The 21,133-nt window shown below is 41.1% G+C and overlaps 1 protein-coding gene across 1 annotated transcript; it reads left to right on the forward strand.

Annotated features, from left to right (window-relative positions):
- The first annotated feature begins 60 nt into the window (after nt 1–60).
- Nucleotides 61–20,924, forward strand: LOC129186486 (protein transport protein Sec61 subunit alpha-like 1). The gene is made up of 13 exons (XM_054784802.1): nt 61–181; nt 13,456–13,550; nt 14,289–14,356; nt 14,429–14,494; nt 14,575–14,653; nt 14,830–14,961; nt 15,102–15,211; nt 18,854–19,007; nt 19,088–19,248; nt 19,829–20,026; nt 20,135–20,326; nt 20,414–20,490; nt 20,567–20,924. The coding sequence occupies exons 2-13, from the start codon at nt 13,544–13,546 to the stop codon at nt 20,751–20,753; spliced, it is 1,431 nt and encodes a 476-aa protein (XP_054640777.1). The 5' UTR covers nt 61–181; nt 13,456–13,543; the 3' UTR covers nt 20,754–20,924.
- The last annotated feature ends 209 nt before the right edge of the window (nt 20,925–21,133 follow it).

A 21,133-nucleotide genomic window follows, 5' to 3' on the forward strand; every position in this document is an offset into this window, starting at 1 on the left:
CGTATCCCAGTGAGGCACACACATTAGTTTGTTTGAAGACATCTGTCACAGGCACTTTCTCTCCATTCAGACCTCTCCACCACCATTGACAAGACCAAAGAACGGCCAAACAACCTCATAGACTAGACTGTAGACCCGCACATGGCTGGAAGGAGCTACAAGACCATCAGCAAGAAGCTTGGTGAGAAATGGGTCACGGGTGGCGCTATACAGTCGTCCCTCGTTTATATAATGTAATGTAATGTGATGTAAGATTCAATCTTAATAAATGGAATATTTTCGTAGTTAGAGCATAGAAAACCAGTTTGTGACTTCCTAAACACGACTTTTAACATTATTAGAGCCCTGTAGACATGAAATAACACCCTTTTAGTCATCTTTACGCTCCTATTGTTCATTGTTTACACCACTTTGCAACTCTTCTGCTGCAAGGACTCGAGACGGCCGCTAGCTAGCGAGCTAACCAGTTAGCCTCCAATGTGTTTCTTCTAAACTTAAGAAGTCAAAACTTAAGAAGTCAAAAACTTACCACTTCCACAGGGGATCGAATGAGAACTTTTTTTTCACTCTATCATGTCGGACACGCCATGACCGACTTAGTGTTAAGGTAATGACATATAATGTCTCTGTTTTACTGCTAGTGAGGACCCGTCTGATCTCAATGATAAGAATACTACATCACTTGTATTTCAATATGTTTTGAATAATAACAGACCATAGTCTACCATGAAACAGTGATCATTTATTCATTAATTTATTTCTGAAAAAACGCGCCACACCGACGGAGTGATAATTTAACATTGCCACGACAACTGTTCCACTTCCAAAATGATAACAGTCAATCACACTTGCACTGGGCAAAATCAGCAGCATTCTTTTAAGTATTTTTCATTAAATGTATTTTAATCTATTATACAAAATGTAATCCCTGAATGGAAATATTGTATTTACTAATTTATTTCATTTTTACCTAACAAACCCTGGCATTAATTTATCAAGGTTGTATAGACTTTGATATGTTCCCACATTTTCCAATATGTACTTTCCTCCGTCTGTGAAAGACAGATGTCAAATCTGAAATAACGAGGTTGTTCTGTCAGACGGGATGACGGCAGCGTGAGCAGCTTCAGCCAATCCTGATGGCTTCTATCCAGTCCAGGCACACACACACTCGTACACACACAAGCCAATCAGTCTCAGGCTGCATTCAGAGCGGCAGCAGCAATGTTCTGTTCCGTTAAGCGAACACAAGTTAATGTCAACAGAAGAGTGCACGGCTCATTACCATTAGTATGCCCTCTGTTTGGAATGTACTTTTATTGGTCACGCTGACACACATGTCACAAATCAGTCGGAAATGTGGAAGTCTTCAAGATTGTTTTGCATCCATTCCACAGACCCCATCTGTTGCATTCTTGGATGCTTGGATTTAAATATGTCTGGTTGGCATGTTTAGTATTAGCCTCACGTTACGGTAGTGGAACCATGTGACTTCTAGACCGCAGTCCACTAACTGGGGACACCTGCTCTGTTGGCTAGTGATCAGGCCATTGAAGAATATGCAGTTTCTGAATAAATCATGCTGTTTCGTGGTTGGATACGGCCTATTAGCAAAAAAAAAAAGCATATTTAAGCAAATGTTGCATATTTTTTTCCTAAATTGAGCATTTTGAAGCATAAATGAGCTAAAATACAAATAAATACAAGGCATTCAAAGACATTGAAGAGATGTAGTATTCCACTCTGGTCACTAGGTGTCAGTAATGTTACTGTTCGGTGAGACACATGCCAGAGTTGATCGCTGGAACAATGGGCTTTAATTGCAGGTTTGAAACACAACAGGCACAATTATCCCTAATAAAAACACAGGCTATTGTTGCGGCCTTAACCAGCGGCAAGGTGAAACTCAACTCTGAACCCCCGATGTCACTTCCTGTCCGCCACTTACGCCACTGCTCTCTTAGGGAACACAGTTATAGCAACACACACAAGCACAAGTCTTATTTATGTTTAATATGTCTTATTTTCTGTTATTATGTTTACTATATTGGGTAATACGAGTGTAAAGGTGACAATAGGGGTATTCGTTTATGTCCAGAGTGTTTTAATAACGTTAAAAACTGTATTTAGAAAGTCGTAAACGGGTTTTATATGCACTAACTACGAAAATGTTGATCATAAAGAAGGAACTCTACTTCACGGAAATTCATTTATCACGGGCAGGTCGACATGGGATTACTCTATGTCAAATATTATTAAAAGCCAATATCGAGCATCCCTAATAAATACAGAATATATAATAATTTATTAAATATTAATAAATAATCTCAGAGGAAATGGTATCAAATACTGTGATTCTCCGCTTTGTACATGATTTTAGCCTTTTGAAAATCTTCCAGACTGGTGGATTTCAGTATTTATGAATTCGTCCAAAGAATCAGATTCCAGAAAATGGCAGACTTTTTCAGATGTTTTCTGGCAAAATCAAGTCTTCACAAAGGTTTCTTTTGATTATATAGATACAAGTCTACATTCCTTAGTGCTTCTATGCGACACGACAATAGAAGGCCAAGCCTTCAGCGTAATCCTGACACTTTAATCTGAATGATTTTAGGTCAGGGCAGAGGACTGTGGTGGTTTTCCAAGTAGCCTACATGGAAGACCCACTTTCACAACCACAATGTCACCACGGCCGTGACATTCAGAGATCCTCTTGAGTCTTGACGAGGGATGTTTTTGTGCCACTAGGATAGCGAGACTGGATGGAGAGATGCAGGAGATAAGCTCCCCACTGGGAAGCTGGGACGGGGGTGGTGGCTGCATGGTGTTATGTAACAGCCTTGGGGTCAGTGGGCTGTTTTCACCCATCAAAATGATCCCATTCTGTCATCGTATGCTCTGTGTGTGTGTGTGTGTGTGTGTGTATGCGTGCCAGTGGGCATGCAAATGTATAGTAAGCCACATGCATAAATCCACTATTAAGCTTCTCCATCGTGCCAGAACACACCTCTGTGTGTGTGTGTGTGTGTGTATATGTGTGTGTGTGCGCACATTGCTTTGTGAGGGTTATCGCTGCAAGTAGAGCAGTTGTATAACAGTGGGTAAAAATATCACCATGGCAACAGCCGGGTAGGAAATAAAGTGTAAAAGACTTTTGGGCCACCTAAGAAACGCCTCCTTTCATCAAAATATGATTAAAGTTTACATTACTATACTGACTTCATTCATCAAGTTTTCCCCAACGCTGCTTGTGACATTAGGACACCTCACACACTGGACGATGTGATTATTAATCACACATGTATGTTTCTTAACAACCAATGCTACTTTCTATTTGCATTTTTTACTGTGGCTAACAATGGGCAAACGTGCGCCTGAAAAATAATTGCATGAGAGAAATGCTGCAAGATCATGGAACAAAACGGAAGTTAGCCAGGCTACCAGGAAGGCAGTTGTATTTGGGAATCAGTCGTCTTTGCACTTCAACTTTGCAGTTCGAACATCGCGCCCTCACTCTATTTTTTTTATTATTATTATTAATTAATTAATTAATTATCGCTATGGCCTATTATTAGTACAAAATATGGATATGAAGCCAATTTTATGCATTTTTTTCTACTATAAAAATGACTACATTAACTAAAATACAAACCCATTTTAAGGGATTAAAGGACGTTGATGAACTGTAGTCTACACTGGCCACTAGGTGTCACTAGTAAGACACGCGGCAGGCTTGATCGCTGTCAACAACAATTATTGCAGGTTTGCATTATCTCACAACAAGAACAATAATAACAATAATCATCATCATCTTTATCGTAATCATGATAATAATAGTACTGTTGTCGCCGTACTCCAGCTCAAACTCAACTCTGAATCCCCGACGTCACTTCCTGTCCACACGTCCATAAGACATTTATTGCAACACACATCTTACTTATGTCTTAAATGTCTTATTTTCTCTGATTATATCTACTATATTGGGTAACATGAGTGTAAAGGTGGCTATAGGGGTGTTATTCTATGCCCGGAGGGCTCTAGTAATATCGGTCGTAAGGTCGTAAACAGGTGTTCCATGCTGTAATGAAAATATTTGGTTTATAAATAAGGAATCCTACTTCGCGGTCATGTCTGGAACTAATTAACTGTTGTAAACGGGGAATGACTGTATTTTTAATTTGCATAATTCTGTCATTACATTTGTTTTATGGTGTTGTGTGTTTTTGGTTTTGTATTATTTTGGTGTTTGTTTGGACATTGCTGTGTGTTCGGACGTTGTTGCCTGTCGGCCACCTTGGTTTTGGATGTTTTGCAACTTTGTGTGTTCATCTGCAATTTTATATCAATTTAATTTTCCCACCTTGCAAAGGTTTTCCTGTAATCTCATCAAAATGCTACTTAATTTCCGATTAATGCTGCTTGTATAAATGCGCCCACATTATCTATCTCTCTTTCACACACACACACACACACACACACACTCAGAATGAAATGTCACAAACATCCTCCTTTGTATAGTTTGCACATTACTTGATGTGGTCTGCACGGCAACAGTCCAGTGGCTCTGACATGTGATCTGCACACAGTCCTTTCACCGCCAGCAGAGAATTGTTCCATTGTCTGTCCCGCTATTTAGTGTGCAAGCATGCAGTGGATGCTGCTGCCCCTGGCTATGAAAACAAGAGTGAGGGGGTTGAAATCAGGCAGCATGCTGTGACTAAAAAGGTTGGCTTGAGACTAAAGGAAAAGCTACATGAGTCACGAGTATGGTAAATCTGGTTTAACACGATGTTCATTCAAGCTTCAGACAATGATAACAAGCTTTGGGGAGTTTGCATGGACATATGTCTAATATAGAATGATGAAGATGGCTGATTATGTCAAAGGGAAAAAAGAAAAGTCATGTGAGGATGTACAGGTCGGTCTTACAGGTTTAGTCACCACCTCTATGCACAAAATACTGATCATGAAGTCACTTTAGACCAGGGGTGTCCAATGTGCGGCCCACGGCTCTTTTTTATTGGCCCGCAGCACATTCCAAAAATATTATTTAACAAGAAAATGAAAAAAAAAAAACGTAGCAAAAATAGAAATCAGCAGTAGTTTTATCAGAATAAAGTCTTAATATTAAGTAGATCAACGTTCCTCGTTTACTTCCCCGACAAACTCCTCGACATGCTCTACAGTCAAGCATAACACACAAAAAAACACTCAAATGTCCGATAAAATATTGCTTTTACACAGAACTTTGTCGAAGAAAGCTTTATTGCTTCCGTCTCTCTCACCGTCTGACCGTCATGAACTCGTGTTGCCTGCCTGCCCTGCACACACAGACCCCCACCCACTCTGCTTCCTGGAGCTGCAGTCCCGATGTTACCGTTATGACCAAATCACTAGAAGCTGTTTCAGAAACCATTTGAATAATTCTGATAGTTTTAGAACATTTATATAATTAAAGACGGTAAGTATTTTGTTTTCAACCTTGACAACATAAATACACAAGGTTCTGGGTGATGCAATCGATGGCTAACCTAATTCCAGTCTCACTCTATCAATTCACAAAATCCCTTTTCTCACAAACACACCACCAACAATATCTATGTGTCGTGTTCAAATGCCAACTCGAATCAGAAGGACATTTTATGTGAAAGCTGACACCTTGCACACAGATAAGTCGTGTCATAATGAGAGCGTTATATAAGTGGGTGTCAGTGACGCTGTGGGCCAGGCGTCTGCACGGCCCCCGGCTCCTGTCGTCCCTGCGCACACTGCTGTGCTTGCCCCCGTCAAACTCATTTACACTGACCTCCTAATTACTCTAATGAACTATCAGAGGAACAGATTAACCCGGAACGCTCCCTTTGCTCCAGCTTAGCCATGAAGGTCAAATGACGAAAGAGTCTGGCGTGTGAAATTGGATGTTGGGTGCTAGTCTTGCTCGTGTTCCAGGGCCAGGCTTCAATTGGATTAGATGGGGGATTATCATGGTGCCTAGTGGTATAGGTAGAAACATTTAATAATACTTTGACCACATGAGAGCATTCTGTAGCACCTTTTCAACATACATGCTTTCAGGACAAATATATTAGTGTGCATTATATTTTTTCACATTTTCCTTTAACTTTACTTTTGGTTCTATTTGTGTCCACGCTTATCCCTACTGCATTTGCTGTGTCAGTGCACGGCCATCCATCATCTGCTGACTTTTGTACACGCATGCTTCCACTTTGCCACATGCGCAGTTTACATTTAGTCACCTCTAAAAATAAGTGATACGTTTGGGGAAAAAACCCACCAATTAGCCGGCTTGCTGCATATTAAGTCACTGGCCTCAGCGCTCTACATCACACGCTCATGCGTCACACTGCAGGCTGCACATTTTACTATGCTGACGCACATGTGTCGGGTTACACATGCTGTGTGTGAGGATCAGAGAAGTGGGTGCGCTTTGTTTCTCTCAAAGTTGAATTTGAACACTGCAATATAAATAACAAGAAATTCAGTTAATAAAGTTAAGTTAGCTCCTACCTGTCCCTGAAATAAGTCAGAGTGGTTTACAATAGTATGTATAATTACAGTATATAACTAGAATTATATGTGTGAAGGCATTCACATTATATTCTCACTTTATTCTTATTACATCATCACCGTCCACTGTTGGCTAGCTGTGACTTAGGCAGATGAGACATGTTCTCTCTGATTTTTTTGTAAGAAAGTCCAGAATGGTATTTTGTTGCCACAGAGTTTGAATGGTCCTGGAGTGCTGTGTGGCGTAGAGGGGTGATTTCTGTTGGCTCAGCATCTCCAGCAGGAATGACACATATGCATGATTGATGGGCTCCAACTATTAACACACTGTAAATACAATAATAATAGTAACTGTAATGTAGTAATAGTGTGCTGAAAACAAATATAGAGGAATGGTAAAAACCAAAAACAAAGATGGGACAACATTAGATTCCAAAAGTTGAATAAACTTTGATAATCTGGCGTGTACATCTTTGATTTAGATCCTTTCCTGACCATCCATACTGTATGCTGAATACAATAAACATACAGTATCTCACCATGAGAATTGTTGGTGGGCTAGGGTGGCTATAATTCACAGCAAACAGACCTCACTATGATGTGCTGCGTTACATGAGTGATAGCTAATATAAAACCCCAACGTCACTGTACAGTTTAGTAATGTAGATTCCCCTCGCTAGCGAGAGATTTTAAAATACAACTTATAATTAACAGGCTAATGTGGTCGCTATCTAATCATTGTCTAATCATTTATGAAATGTAGTAGATTGCAGTGAAGTTAGATATTTACGTGGAGTATCAAATGATTGAATATCTAATAAAACATGAGTGATGTGTCTGTGAAAATCAATAATTATGCTTAATTACTTCCATTTATATGCTTCTTTCAGTCTCCACTCTGTCGCTGGAGTGTTGTATCCACGTAACCTCTGGTCCCCGACCACACTTGGTTTCTAGGGCTGTACACCCCTTTGCATGTACCCCTTGATTTAAGGAGAATTGGGGCACCACTTGATTCTCATGAACACGCAAAACCAACGCTAAGGGCTAAGATAATGGAGAAGAGGTAGAATTGGGATTCAGCCATAGTCTCCAGTCCAACATGTCCTGGGTCTTCCCAGAGGCCTCCTACCAGTCAGACGTGTCCTGAACACCTCCCCAGGGAGGCGTCCAGGAGGCATCCTGACCAGATGCCCGAGGCACCTCATCTGGTCCCTCTCAATGTGGAGGAGCAGTGGTTCTACTCAGACTTTCTCCCGGATGACAGTGCTTCTCACCATACCTCTAAGGGAGAGCCCAGCCTCACTACGGAGAAAACTCATTTTGGCAGCTTGTACCTGTAATCTTGTCCATTCGGTCACTACCAAAAGCTCATAACCACAGGTGAGGGTAGGAACGTAGATCGAAAAATTGAGAGCTCCGCTCCCTCTTCACCACAATGGCCCACTGCAGAGTCCGCATCACTGCAGACACCGCAACAATCCTCCTGTCAATCTCACGTTCCATCCTTCCATCACTCATGAACAAAACCGCAAGGTACCTAAACCCCTCCACTTGGGGCAGGATCTCATCCCCGACACGGAGAACGGCACGCCGCCCTTTTCTAGGAAGAACCATTGAGTCAGACTTGGAGGTGCTGATTCTCATCTCAGCCGCTTCACACTCTGTTGCGAACCGATCCAATAAGAGCTGAAGATCACGGACAGATGAAGCCAGCTGGACCATATCATCTGCAACAAGCAAGTACCCAGTCCTGCAGCCACCAAACCGGACCCCTCAAAGCCTGGCTGCGCCTAGAAATTCTGTCCATAAAAGTAATGAACAGAATCTGTGACAAAGTGCAGCCCTAACGGATTCCAATCTTCACTGGAAACGAGTCCGACTTACTGCCGGCAATGCGGACTAAGCTCTGACACCTGTCATAGAGGGAGCAAACCGCCTGAATTATTAATGAATTATGTGGTCTGGTATCCCACAATAATAAATAATTAAAATGAAATTAAGAAGTAATTTAGTTCATTCAGTTTTCCCTTAATTAATGATATTGTGATAAATAATGTTAAATAAATCTCGTTAAACTTTTTGACAAAAATGTTTTGCTTTTGTGACAGCTCAAATATCTTAACAACTATACCACAACATAAGCAATACAAAGTAAATGTCAGGATTGTGTGCTGCGGTACTGCCTTCTACTGCTTCTCTGTTGCAGCACACTCCTGAGCACCCTGATTGCTGATCATCTTCACCTGTGCCTGATTAGTTGTTCTATTTAAGCTGTGTGCTTACTCACATCCAGTGCCAGATTGTCCCTTTGCTACACCCTGTTCAGCTCCTTCCGGCTTGTCCTTGTGCATTGTGTTTTGGCTTTCTGACCCTCGCTCGGCTTCCCTGTAAGTACCTACCTGCCTGCTTGACGTCTTCAGCAGTAGCTGTATTTTTGGTACTTTCTGCTAGTTTTTTGTTAGCAGCTCTTTTCGTTACTTGTCCGTATTTTTCCCTGCTCAGCTCACCTTGCAAGCAGTGTTTTTTGTTACTATTTCCCGCGACTAGGTCCGGATGTATTTTTGTTGTACTTTGTTTCTTGTGTTGTTTTTGGTACCCTTTTGTTGTCCATTTTTGTATTAAAGACTTTTTCTGTTTCACTTATCCGACTCTGCATTTTTGGATTCCTGTCTCACGGCCTTGGCCGTTCATAACAGTAAAAGGGTTGTTTTACATCAAAATAACAATTTGTTTACAAATATAACACCATGAACTATTTACAATTTTCACTTTTGGAACTAAACTGTGTGTGTGCTTGTGCATGTGTTACAATTTCCTTACAATGCGTAACCTTCTGCACGCTGCTTAAAACTGCTCTAAGAGTGACATCTTTCAGTGTGCAATTGTGTCATCACCTCTTTTTGCCTCTCGTGCAAAAAAAAGTCGCACAAATACGTCTTTGGGATCGGGCGTTCGGGTTTATAAAGATGTATAAATACGTATTTGTTACTGAATGAGTTAATACACTGTGTGAGTCCAACTGTGTTCTGAAGATATTTTTCTCACAAAACGTATCAGCAGACCACTAGCTTGCTCCATGGATACAGGAACCGTAAGTCACCCGTCTCTGATGTCATCAGCGGTTGACTCTTTAGTTGTTTGCTAACACAGTTAGTTTCTGCTTTTCTTTTGATCAAGGTTGCAAAGTTTCACTCGTTAGCCTCCAATTTGTTTATTCCAAACTGGAGTGGGGAAGAAAGACAAAATAAGAAGCCCAAAACTTACCACTTCCACATGGAGTAGGAGGAGAACTTATTTTCACTCTATCATGTCGGACATGCCTTGGCTGACTACATGCAGTGTGACGGTAATGTGATGTAATGTCATGTCTCAACAATATTTTGTGTCATTACTGACGCCTAGTGGCCAGAATACTACATATAACTTGTACTTTGATATTTTTTTACTAATAATGGGCCATGAAACAGCGATCATTTATTAATTCATTTTTGAAAGTCGGCCACAGAGTGAGGGAGCAATAGTCGAACTGCGTTGTAGCGAGGGACGACTGTATTTGGATTACTACTACTTTGGAATCCGATTATTTTATTCAATGCTGAAAGAAAGTCACAAAAATCACAGTAATGAGAATTTTTGTTTCAACATCTGAAAGACAGGGAAGAAGAAAATAGTCTCTATCTTGAGTGGCAAGCTATTGATGAAGCAGTGGTGTGCAGTGACTGAAGGGCCCTTGTGCTACAGTATGTTCTTGTCCTCACCTCCATGTCAGCTCATGACCCTGTGGTCATTATGTAACCACGTGAACAAATATCTCTTTATCTGAGGGCAGACAATCACGCTATTGGCTATCCCTCCTCTGTCTCTCTGGGGGGAAAAAAATGTTTTTGCTGGAAAGGCATTCTTGTGACACGCAGAGTGGCAGGAAGATGATCTCTCTATCCTGACTACACAATGATGTGACAGATTAAATATCCAAATATAGGGAAAACACATTATTTTGGAAATCCCTCACCTAAATTGATTGTTTCTGTAAACATTAATATTCAGATCAATCACAAAATATTTGTTAAAGCCATTTAGCACCTCTTTAGTTATCCTTGTATGTATACATGTTTGTATGTACAGTTAAACTGTTTCAAAATATGTGTGGAATTGAGATTGCATGTGACCTTGGACCATTGGAGTCAATATGCTGGGTCTCATGCCCAGATGTGTTGTGGTGTCACGTGATAAGGCAGTCATTTAATGCAGATGAAATGCTGCCACCCAGAGGACATAAAGTACCCTGGGCAGGACGACATAAGATAGGGTATGAGGAAAATTTTAGTAGCAAAATACTGTATGATACTGAAAAACACATTTGGGAAGTTGGTGGCTGGGTGGAATAGACTAGGGGAAACATGACTGCCTCACAGCAGGGGTGCCGTATCTGGAGGAAAAGTTAGGACAATTCCAAGGGCTCCAAAAATAGCTATTAAAGAATTAAAAGGGTGGCCCCAACGTAATTTTTATTTTCATGGGTCCCAGAATTCCTGGCAGGAGCTCTGCTTCACAGTTCAGAAAGCCAGGTTCGAATCTCAATTATTCCGATATCATAAGGTGACTTAAACCTTTTAATATAAGCAGTGCTGAAACTTTGAGAATGTTTTTTTAACTTGACAAGGCCGAATGTTCGTGATCATGATTGACTGCAACTGATAACATTTATTGGAGTCCAAGGAACTATGACTTGGCCAAGGAACTCAGTGAAGATCTAAGAAGGAGACCTGTAGATTTACACAAGTTGGGAAAGTCTTTTGGATCCATCCGCTGTTGCCCTCTGCCGAAAAGAAAGCAGGTAGGATGGTCAGGAACCACCAAGGCTCAATCCTGCTGTGAATTGGAGAATGCTGGAACACCAGTGTCACTGTCCACAGTTCAGCCAGTTTTACATTATCATGGACTCAGAGGGTGCAGATGAAGAAAAAAAGACCCTGCTCTGAAATCCAAGCCAAATGCCCTTCTGGACAAAAATTATGGTCAAGCATGACAATGTCTAGCGATATTTGCATGCTTGCCAGAAATTGTTGATGCCTCCAAAATGCGTCTGATTAAGGTGAAACTTGCTAAGGGACATTTAACCAAATATAAGTGGGGGTGTGTGTATGTGGTAAGCCTGGTAAGGAGTTACTTACTGTTCTTGTCAAAATGGATTACTGTACCATTAAGTGTTGAAGAAGCGTACAAAATGATGTAAGAAAGATAAAAAGTATTCAAAATACTAGACGAAAACGAATGAATGTATTTTAGTTGTATCATTATATTCATATCTACGCAGTTGGGCATGTGTTTTGAGAATAGTAAAATTACGCCATGTTAAATTTTGTTGGCCCTAGCCTCATCCACATTAGTGGTGTGTCAGTCTCGAACAAATCAGCTCTTTGAAAAGAACGACAGGAGCCGGCTCGCAGCCGATTATTTTTTGCTCATCTTGTTTGCTGTTAAAGGCGAATGTCATTGAACAAGATGTGTGGCATTGGTGGAGAGTTTTCTGGTATTTTGGGACTTATGTATTGTTCTGAGCTTCTGTTCTTACGGAGCAGCAACCGGTGCTGCTCTGCTGGTCCGCCCCGCTCCAAAGCAGTCACAAGCAGTCAGTGTACAGTGAGCTCCTGCGGCACACTTGGAGAATAGTGGAGCTTTACGCATCCATGAATCACGCAACCACGAGGCGCGATGCCGCCAGGGTAGATCACAGGGCGGGATCTAAAATGTAAATGTTTCTTAAACTTCATGAAATTACTATTGTTCATTGAATTACTATTATATGTTATTATACTAATTACTACTCATTACACCCAAGCCTCATTCGGACTTGTCGGTGTGTCACAACGTGCGATGGAGAATGTTGCGTGATAAATTTAACAAGTAGCCTTAACTGCAAGATAAAAGGTGGATGCTGGAGGCGAGTCCGGATGTAATTATTACCCTGTATAGACTGAGAGGCACTGGGTGAGATAAAAAAAATTATTTTCATGAAGTGATGGTTCTTGGTTTGTTAATTTAAAATTGGCCAAGTTTATTTGTAGTTCAAAATGTAAAATGTTTTTATGTTAGTCACATCATGACAAAAAGGAGAAACAAGCTCCGCCCCTCAAAGCTGAGGCACTTGTTTTTTTTATGCTAATCTTCAGCAAAGACACTACTGTTACCTGATTTCTGCTTTTTCTTGTTTTTCTTTTTGCATGTTTTCATTTGTGTTTTATTGTGTGCTGTTTTGTTGGTTAGAAATTTGCATGCAGAGATTTGACTTTGTCTATTGAGACGGGTCTTTGTTTTTGTACTTTAGAGTGATAGATCAATAGACACTATATTCATCTCCAAGACAAATTCACAGTTGCTCATTGAGGATTTTAATAAATACATTTAAATAGTAAACATTTGACATCATGTATTTTTAACATTAGTAATTTATTTGACACAATACACATAATTTGATAATAAGTTAAGACAAAAAAAATTGAGGAGCCGAAAGAGACTGCTCTTTGTAGTGAGCCGAACCAAAAGAGCCAGCTCTATAAAAAGAGCCGGAATTTGCATCGCTCGTCCACATCATCGCACTGAGCCACAGGTCTTCTTCGCAGGTTAGTTGGGGGGGGATCACACATGGAGGAGCATACTGCTCAGTCTGGAGTAGAGCGCCCTCTAGAGGCTCGGCGACTTCCACGTCAAAAACTACATTTCAGCTGTACTAAATGCAACACGTTAAGCATTTGTGAATGACTTTCGTATTCGTACAATCTATACTCATTTGTATTTTTAAATGTAGAGTTGTTTTCAGGGTACAGTGTACACAAGGCGTGTGTTTCGTGTGTGTCCCGGAGAAGTGACGTGTGTTTAGCGGCTGGTGTGGTGACGTGTCTCTAATGCTCGCTCTTTTCTTAGGGAGCTGCTGGATGGAGCCACACTGACTCCACTAAACACTCTCAACTGGAACCACTACTAACTCAGCAGGAGACGGCCAAAGGATACCATGGGAAGTACGTGTGGATTTTAGCTTTCTATGCTCAATGCGGACGGTGAATCCGCGTGTTTGCTTTGCTATGGTTATTCTCCAGCAGTGTTAAACGTGAAGATGATCGTCGGCAAGCTAATTGGCTAACGTTGGCTCTGTAGGTGGCAAGTTGAGCTATCTTATAACGGAGCTAATTTGAAGTTTATAACAGTCTTCTCCACACTGTTTAACCCATTAAGAACTGCCTCATGGCCTGGGTCAGTTGCTAATTTATCCGTTATTTCCTGACGTCGTTTTTTCCTCGTTTTGAAACAATTTGTGATTGGATGCTAGTTAGCCACACGCTAACGTTCACTGACCAAAAACTCTTGGACATTGCGATTTAACAGAAGATGATACACAACTGGAGATTAGTTTTCTTGCTGTTTTTAATGGTGTATTTCCCTACTAGTTGCACTAAAGGAAGTGTGTCAGTCACTGACTATCAGTGTGGTGAACCACGTAAGCAAACGGTTCAGTAGGCTTGTATAGTATTTATCCTACAACAATCGTTTTGTTGTTGTCGTTTCTTGTTCTGACAGCAATGCATGAGAAAATGGTGTATCTCTGCAGAGTTTTCTAGCTAAGTCGTCATATTTGATTCGCGTGAGCGCCGGTACGTTAGTGATGACGTAGCATGGAAGGTCATATACAAGATATGAGCGTTGCACACAATAAGTGACTTCACTGTGGGGTTTTACTACATGCTGTATGCTTTTTGCAGTTAAGTTTTTGGAGGTCATCAAGCCGTTCTGTGCGGTTCTACCAGAAATTCAGAAACCAGAAAGAAAGGTAAACCTATCATCAGTGTGTATCATAAATGTGATGTGCATGTGCGTGAAATGTTCTCTTTTATTCTCACAGATTCAGTTTCGAGAAAAAGTACTATGGACTGCCATCACGCTCTTCATCTTCCTGGTGTGCTGCCAGGTTAGTGTCAGACAACCTCATCGAATGGCTGCATTGTGTCATTTTTCTTCAAATATATCCTAATTTCCCCCTTCATTTAGATTCCTCTCTTTGGCATCATGTCATCAGATTCGGCAGATCCCTTCTACTGGATGAGAGTCATTCTGGCTTCCAACAGAGGTACTTGCGTTAAATATATTGATTGACATGTTGCATTGCCTTTTAAAGATCTCCTGGCTTTTTATCAGTTGTGATGTAATCTCATTATGGCATATAATAGGTCATAGGTCGACCGGGGTAGGCGTTGTATGTGCTACATGTGTTGACTACGTGTGACACCTGTGTTTGTTGTTCAGGTACTCTGATGGAGCTGGGTATCTCACCCATCGTCACCTCAGGCCTCATCATGCAGCTGCTTGCCGGTGCCAAGATCATTGAGGTGGGAGACACTCCCAAGGACCGCGCTCTCTTCAATGGCGCTCAGAAGTGTAGGTGTCGTCGGGAGCTATTTTTAGAACCTACCTTTTTAAAACCTTGATGCAGGAACATCGGCTTTACAAGACTGTGTAAATCACCAATTGTTAATAATGTATGTGGCTTCATTTATTTATTTTGTTATTTTTTGCAGTGTTTGGAATGATCATTACCATTGGGCAGGCAATCGTATATGTCATGACTGGCATGTATGGTGACCCCTCAGAGATGGGTGCTGGAATATGCTTACTCATCATCATTCAGGTGAATAATATTTCTTATGTCCATTACCAAGACAGCCAGACAATTCACTTATCATATCCAGTTCATAGGCAATTAAGAATATTCTCTATTTTCTCCACTTCCCAAATGATATATTTTTTCTAAATGTTAAAAAAAGCATATATTCTGTTAGTCTTTCAAAGATTTTGCATTTACAAAATTCAATACTGTTAGTACATACATCCTTTATATGCATTTATTTATCTCCTTTATAGTGACCAGTTGTATATAATGAATGAATGAATGAATATAATGAATAACACTTTTATTTGAGCTGATAATAATGAATGTCCTTCGATTAGTTTGAATTTCCTAACAGTTTATACTCGCAGGAAATAATGTAAATGGAACAATCCTTTCAAACTGTTGCTGTCCTTGAACCTTTACACTCGAAAAGCTCAGGCAACATAGATCACATCGGTTGGAGGTTGGACAGCATCAAGGTTAAGCCACATGTTTGCTATGGTGATAGACAGATTGACGGAGGAGGTCAGACAGGAGGCCCACGGACAATGATGTTCGCGGATGACAATGTGATGTGCTGTGTGAACAGGTGGAGGAGGACATGGATGGGAATAAATGAAGGTCAGTCGTGGGAAGACAGAATGTGTGTGTGTCAATGAAAGGGTATCAGCTGAAACTGAGGATGTAAGGAGTGGAGGATTTTAAGTGCTTGGGGTCAACGGCTCAGAGCAATGGACAGTGTGGAAAAGAAGTGAAGAAACAACTGCAGGCAGTGTGGAGAAGAGTGTCAGGAGTCCTTTGTGACAAGAGTACTGGCAAAAGGGAAGGGAAAGATGTACAGGACGGTAGTGAGACCAGACGTGATGTATGGTCTGGAGACGGCAGCTCTGACCAACGGACATGAGGCAGAGGTAGTGGTGGCAGCTGAAGATGCTTGGATTTTAGTCAGTAGTGACAAGGATGGACAGGTGGATTAGAAATAAGCACATCAGAGGAATAGCCCACATTCTAGGTTTGGCAGACAAGGTCAGAGAGGCCATACTCAGACAGTTTGGCCATGTAAGATGGAGGGACTGTGATTATCTTGGTAGAAGGATGATGGAAATGGAGATGTAGGGGAAGACTAAAGGAGAGGTTTCTAGATGTGGTTAGAGAGGACATAGAGGTAGTACGGCTGACAGAAGAAGATGCAGAGGTCAGGGCAAGATTGCTGTGGCAACCCCTAACGGGTCGAGCCAAAAGAAGAAGAAAAAGAACAGTAAAGGCAACTTAACATTCTTTACTGTCATACAAGTGTCAAATGAAGTTAACCCATGCTAGTAAAGTATAAAAACAATACAATTCTCAAGCAGTAATAACTTTAATGACATAAAGGTGCAGTGAGTTATTTAGCTGTCGCCTTTTTGTCTTTACTGTCACAAGTGTAAAATGTGCTATGTGCACAATTATCAGGCAATAATAAGAGCGCTCCTGGTCGAGCCAAAGTGTTAATAAATCTCAAACTTGAATATTTAAGGAAGTGAAAGTGAGGTTTTGGCTTTTGTTGAGAATATCTTTGTGCACAATTATTAGGCAACTAAAACAAAAATATTCCCATCTCACTATTTTATTTTCATTTTTTAAAGTCAGATTGATAAACAAGCAGCACCAACTTTACAAATAAATATTTCTGACATTTCCAAAAATAAATCAGTGACCAATGTAGCCAACCTTCTTTTCAATAACATAGAAAAGCCTTCCATCCATGGAGTCTGTCAGTTTCTTGATCATTTGAAAATCAACTTTTTGTGGAGCAGCAACCAAAGCCTCCCAGACACTGTTCAGAGAGGTGTACTTTTTTTCTTCACTGCAAAAGGGCCCACAAGTACTCGATAGGGTTTAGGTCAGGGGAGCAAGGAGGTCATGTCATTATTTTTTCAGACCTTTACGAGCTAGCCACGCAGTGCAGTACTTGAATACATGAGATGGAGCATTGTCCTGAGTAAATGGATTCATGGAAGATGCACACTTTTTCCTGTACCACTGTGTGAAAAAAGTGGCAGTAGGTTTGGTAGATGACTTTGAGTCCATCTTCAACCTAAAAAGGCCCAACGAGCTGATATTTTAATAATTCCAGCCCTTACCAGTACCCCACCTCCACCTTGCTGGCATCTGAGTTGGAGTGGAGTCACTCTCCTCTCATCAGCCCATAAAACTTTTGAAAAAATCTGTCTTCAGATATTTCTTGGTCAAGTCATAGCATTTCAACTTGTGTGGCTTGTTCAGTGGCGGTCAGGTTCCGTGCCTTTCTTACTTTGGCCATGTCTCCAAGCACTGAACACCATGTACCGTACTTCTGGCCACTCCAGGTAGATTACAGTTCTGGTATATGACAGCACTAGAGGATAATGGGTTCCTGGGAGCTTCACGTTTGATTTTTGTCAAATATTTGGCAGTTCATTTACATTTTTTTTTTCTCTCGACATGTTTCTTGAGACCCTTTTGCTCATCTCAACAAAATGTTTAATGGTTCTGTGGTCAAGTCCTAATATCTTGGCAATTTCATCAATTCCAAGAGTGCTACATCCCCGTGAAAGATGTTTTACAGTTCTTGACTTTTCAGAGTCTGTTAAATCTCTGCTCCTGCTCATTTTAAACAGAGGAAAAGAAGCTGCCTAAGAATTGTGCACACCTAATAAAGGGTCTTGATCTCCTAAGGCAACACCCTCCCTCAGTACACACATGCACATCACCTGGTATGCTTAAACCCAATAGGCATTCAAGGTTATTCAGCTTGGGGTTGGAAAATATGCATAAAAATGAGAATATGCTCAAAATACTGACTTGCCTAATGATTGTGAACACAGTGTAAAGTTAACTAACGCAAAAACAATTCAACAATCTAATTCATCTTTGAGAAGATCTAAGATTTAGTGTTAATTATAAAGTCTTACTTCTTTCAATGGGAACTTGTTTATTTCTAGAGCTGTCAAAGATGGTGCTTTAACGGCGGTAGCTAATTTATTTCATTAATTAAGTTGAACATTTTTGCGTAATTAACGCATGCACACCATGTCAAGCCACCCCTCTCTGTTACGACGGCAGACGGTGGCACAATAGCGTCCCACACAGAGTCTGACACTCTTCTAACTTTATCCTGACCTGAACACATCAACACATCAGTAGTGCAATTCACACGCAGACCAGCATACATGGATCACCAGCTCAAAAACACGTCTGTAGTCCTCCTTGGAACAACACTTGCTCATTGTCACTAGACGACAGCGAGGTGCATTCAGGTGCACTCTGAACATCACAGCACGTCATTATTATGCGTTTATGTGTGGTCTAAATAAACAGGCAAAGAAAAAACGTATATTCTTGTCACGCACTAGCGTAACTTTACCTTTTTTATTGTTCATAGAATACAGTAAAAAGGGCATATTTCACACAAAGTTGCAAATGGTGATTAATCCTGATTAATTTGAATACTGATTAATTTGTTTAACATGTTTAGTCATTTGACAGCCCTATTTCTTTCACATAACTTCTGGTTTATATTTTTCTTGTCCAAACACTCCTTGTTGAGGCTGCTCCTACTTGTGGCCACTTAACAGTCTCCACTGTATTACTTTTGGATGCAGTAGACATTACTTTACTGAAACAATCTTTGTTGTTCAGCTCTTTGTTGCAGGTCTGATTGTTTTGCTGCTTGATGAGCTTCTCCAGAAAGGCTATGGTCTGGGCTCTGGTATTTCTCTTTTCATTGCCACCAACATCTGTGAGACCATCGTCTGGAAGGCCTTCAGCCCAACCACTGTCAACACCGGCAGAGGTGTGGCCACTGACACCACACACCCTGTGAAGATGTAAAAGGTGTGAGATGTACCACAGTTAATCCCGCTGTTTCTTCAGGTACTGAGTTTGAGGGTGCCATCATTGCTCTCTTTCATCTGTTGGCCACACGCACGGACAAAGTGCGTGCCCTACGAGAAGCCTTCTACAGGCAAAACCTGCCCAACCTCATGAACCTCATTGCAACAGTTTTTGTGTTTGCAGTGGTCATATACTTCCAGGTGAGCGCCCAGTAATCAGTTGCTGTATCATTCCATATCAAAAATACAGCATTGAACAACTTTGAAACAATGCAAACTGCAACCCGGTAATCTGAGCACAAATAGCTGGTGTAGCAACTTATTGAAAAAGTCAAACACTAATTCTTCTATTATAAGGTTGTATACTATACACGTGCTCTGCTCTTGGTTTATTATCATCATAAAAACTTTTAACTCTACTGTGGCATAGGTGCACGTGTTGGTATTGCAATCCCCAAAAATGTAAACAACAAAACACTTGCTTTTCTAACAAGTGAGGACAAAGGTATAGTATCTTACTTCTGAATGTGAGTCTGAAGTTTTGTGCAATCAAAGTATCACATTTTGGTCAAATTCTAGATCGTATGACTGTAGAGTTTCTGACTGTATCTACAGTATATTTTGACGAGCCACGTATTGAGGTCCAACATTTTATTTATTGTTTTTCTGGGCGTCACCCGCCTTGGAAATATACTTTTCTTACGTTGTCAAGTAAAACAGAAAAGGAGGTCTATGTCAGAATGGACAATTTATTAAACTATTTTTTTCCCCACTTCAACAGGGCTTCAGGGTGGACCTCCCCATCAAGTCTGCACGCTATCGCGGTCAATACAACACCTACCCTATCAAACTGTTCTACACCTCCAACATCCCCATCATCCTGCAGTCGGCCTTGGTGTCCAATCTGTACGTCATCTCCCAGATGCTCTCAACACGGTTCAGCGGAAACTTCTTGGTTAACCTCCTGGGAACGTGGTCTGTAAGTGGAAAAAATGTGACCTCGGTCTTTAATCCTAAAAATGCTGTTGAAGGAAAACCATCAAGTTGGACTGGTTCACGTGTCAAATTTATTTTCCTTCTTGTCTAGGACACATCTAGTGGTGGACCAGCTCGGGCCTACCCAGTGGGCGGCCTCTGCTACTACCTGTCTCCTCCAGAGTCCTTCGGTTCTGTTTTGGACGACCCTGTCCATGCCGTCATCTATATTGTCTTCATGCTTGGCTCATGTGCCTTCTTCTCCAAGACCTGGATTGAAGTCTCTGGATCCTCTGCCAAAGATGTATGCTTTGTATACACATGTGCAACTTGACTTTTTCTAGAGCACTTTGTCATTAAACTTTCGAATGTCGTGTTTTTTGTGTGTCAGGTGGCCAAGCAGCTGAAAGAACAGCAGATGGTGATGAGGGGACACAGAGAGACCTCCATGGTGCATGAGCTTAACAGGTGTGAATGAGCTTGAAAAATGTATTTCTACATGTATTTTCCACACAATTACATTTGATTCATTTCCCCTTTGCAGGTACATCCCCACAGCTGCTGCCTTTGGTGGCCTTTGTATAGGAGGACTATCTGTCATGGCTGACTTCCTGGGAGCCATCGGTTCTGGTACAGGAATCCTCTTGGCTGTAACCATCATCTACCAGTACTTTGAGATCTTTGTCAAGGAGCAGAGTGAAGTGGGAAGCATGGGAGCACTGCTCTTCTAGAACATGCCAACTCTGCCATACACAACATATACACAGATCCTCCATACTGCGTCACTCTTGTTTCATATTTTTGCACAATCTGTTGATTTTGCAGCTGGAATAGATTATTTTACCCTCTCCTTTTTGTCTCTTCGGCTTTGCCAAGAGTTTTTTTTTTTTTTTTTTTTTCTTCCCTCCCCCCTCCGTGCTTTGAGCAAAGTATTGTCTCCATTTCTTCCGCTATTACCCATCAACCTGCGGGCTGCCTGACTTCCCTCTTGACTGTTTGGTCAGTTGAAGAATCCCACAACGCACCTGAGTGTGGTGCTGGCTTTGACTCACCTCGGCCATTTTTCACTGTAGCATGTCGAACGAACACTAAGTAACACAACATTTTGAGG

Source organism: Dunckerocampus dactyliophorus, chromosome 8 (assembly GCF_027744805.1).
Source record: "Dunckerocampus dactyliophorus isolate RoL2022-P2 chromosome 8, RoL_Ddac_1.1, whole genome shotgun sequence".
NCBI classification, from domain to species: domain Eukaryota; kingdom Metazoa; phylum Chordata; class Actinopteri; order Syngnathiformes; family Syngnathidae; genus Dunckerocampus; species Dunckerocampus dactyliophorus.

Coding starts and splice junctions, on each gene's coding strand:
- LOC129186486 (XM_054784802.1), top strand. Junction 19,008..19,087: donor CACTGTCAACACCGGCAGAG/GTGTGGCCACTG, acceptor CTGTTTCTTCAG/GTACTGAGTTTGAGGGTGCC. Junction 20,327..20,413: donor CTGGATCCTCTGCCAAAGAT/GTATGCTTTGTA, acceptor TTTGTGTGTCAG/GTGGCCAAGCAGCTGAAAGA.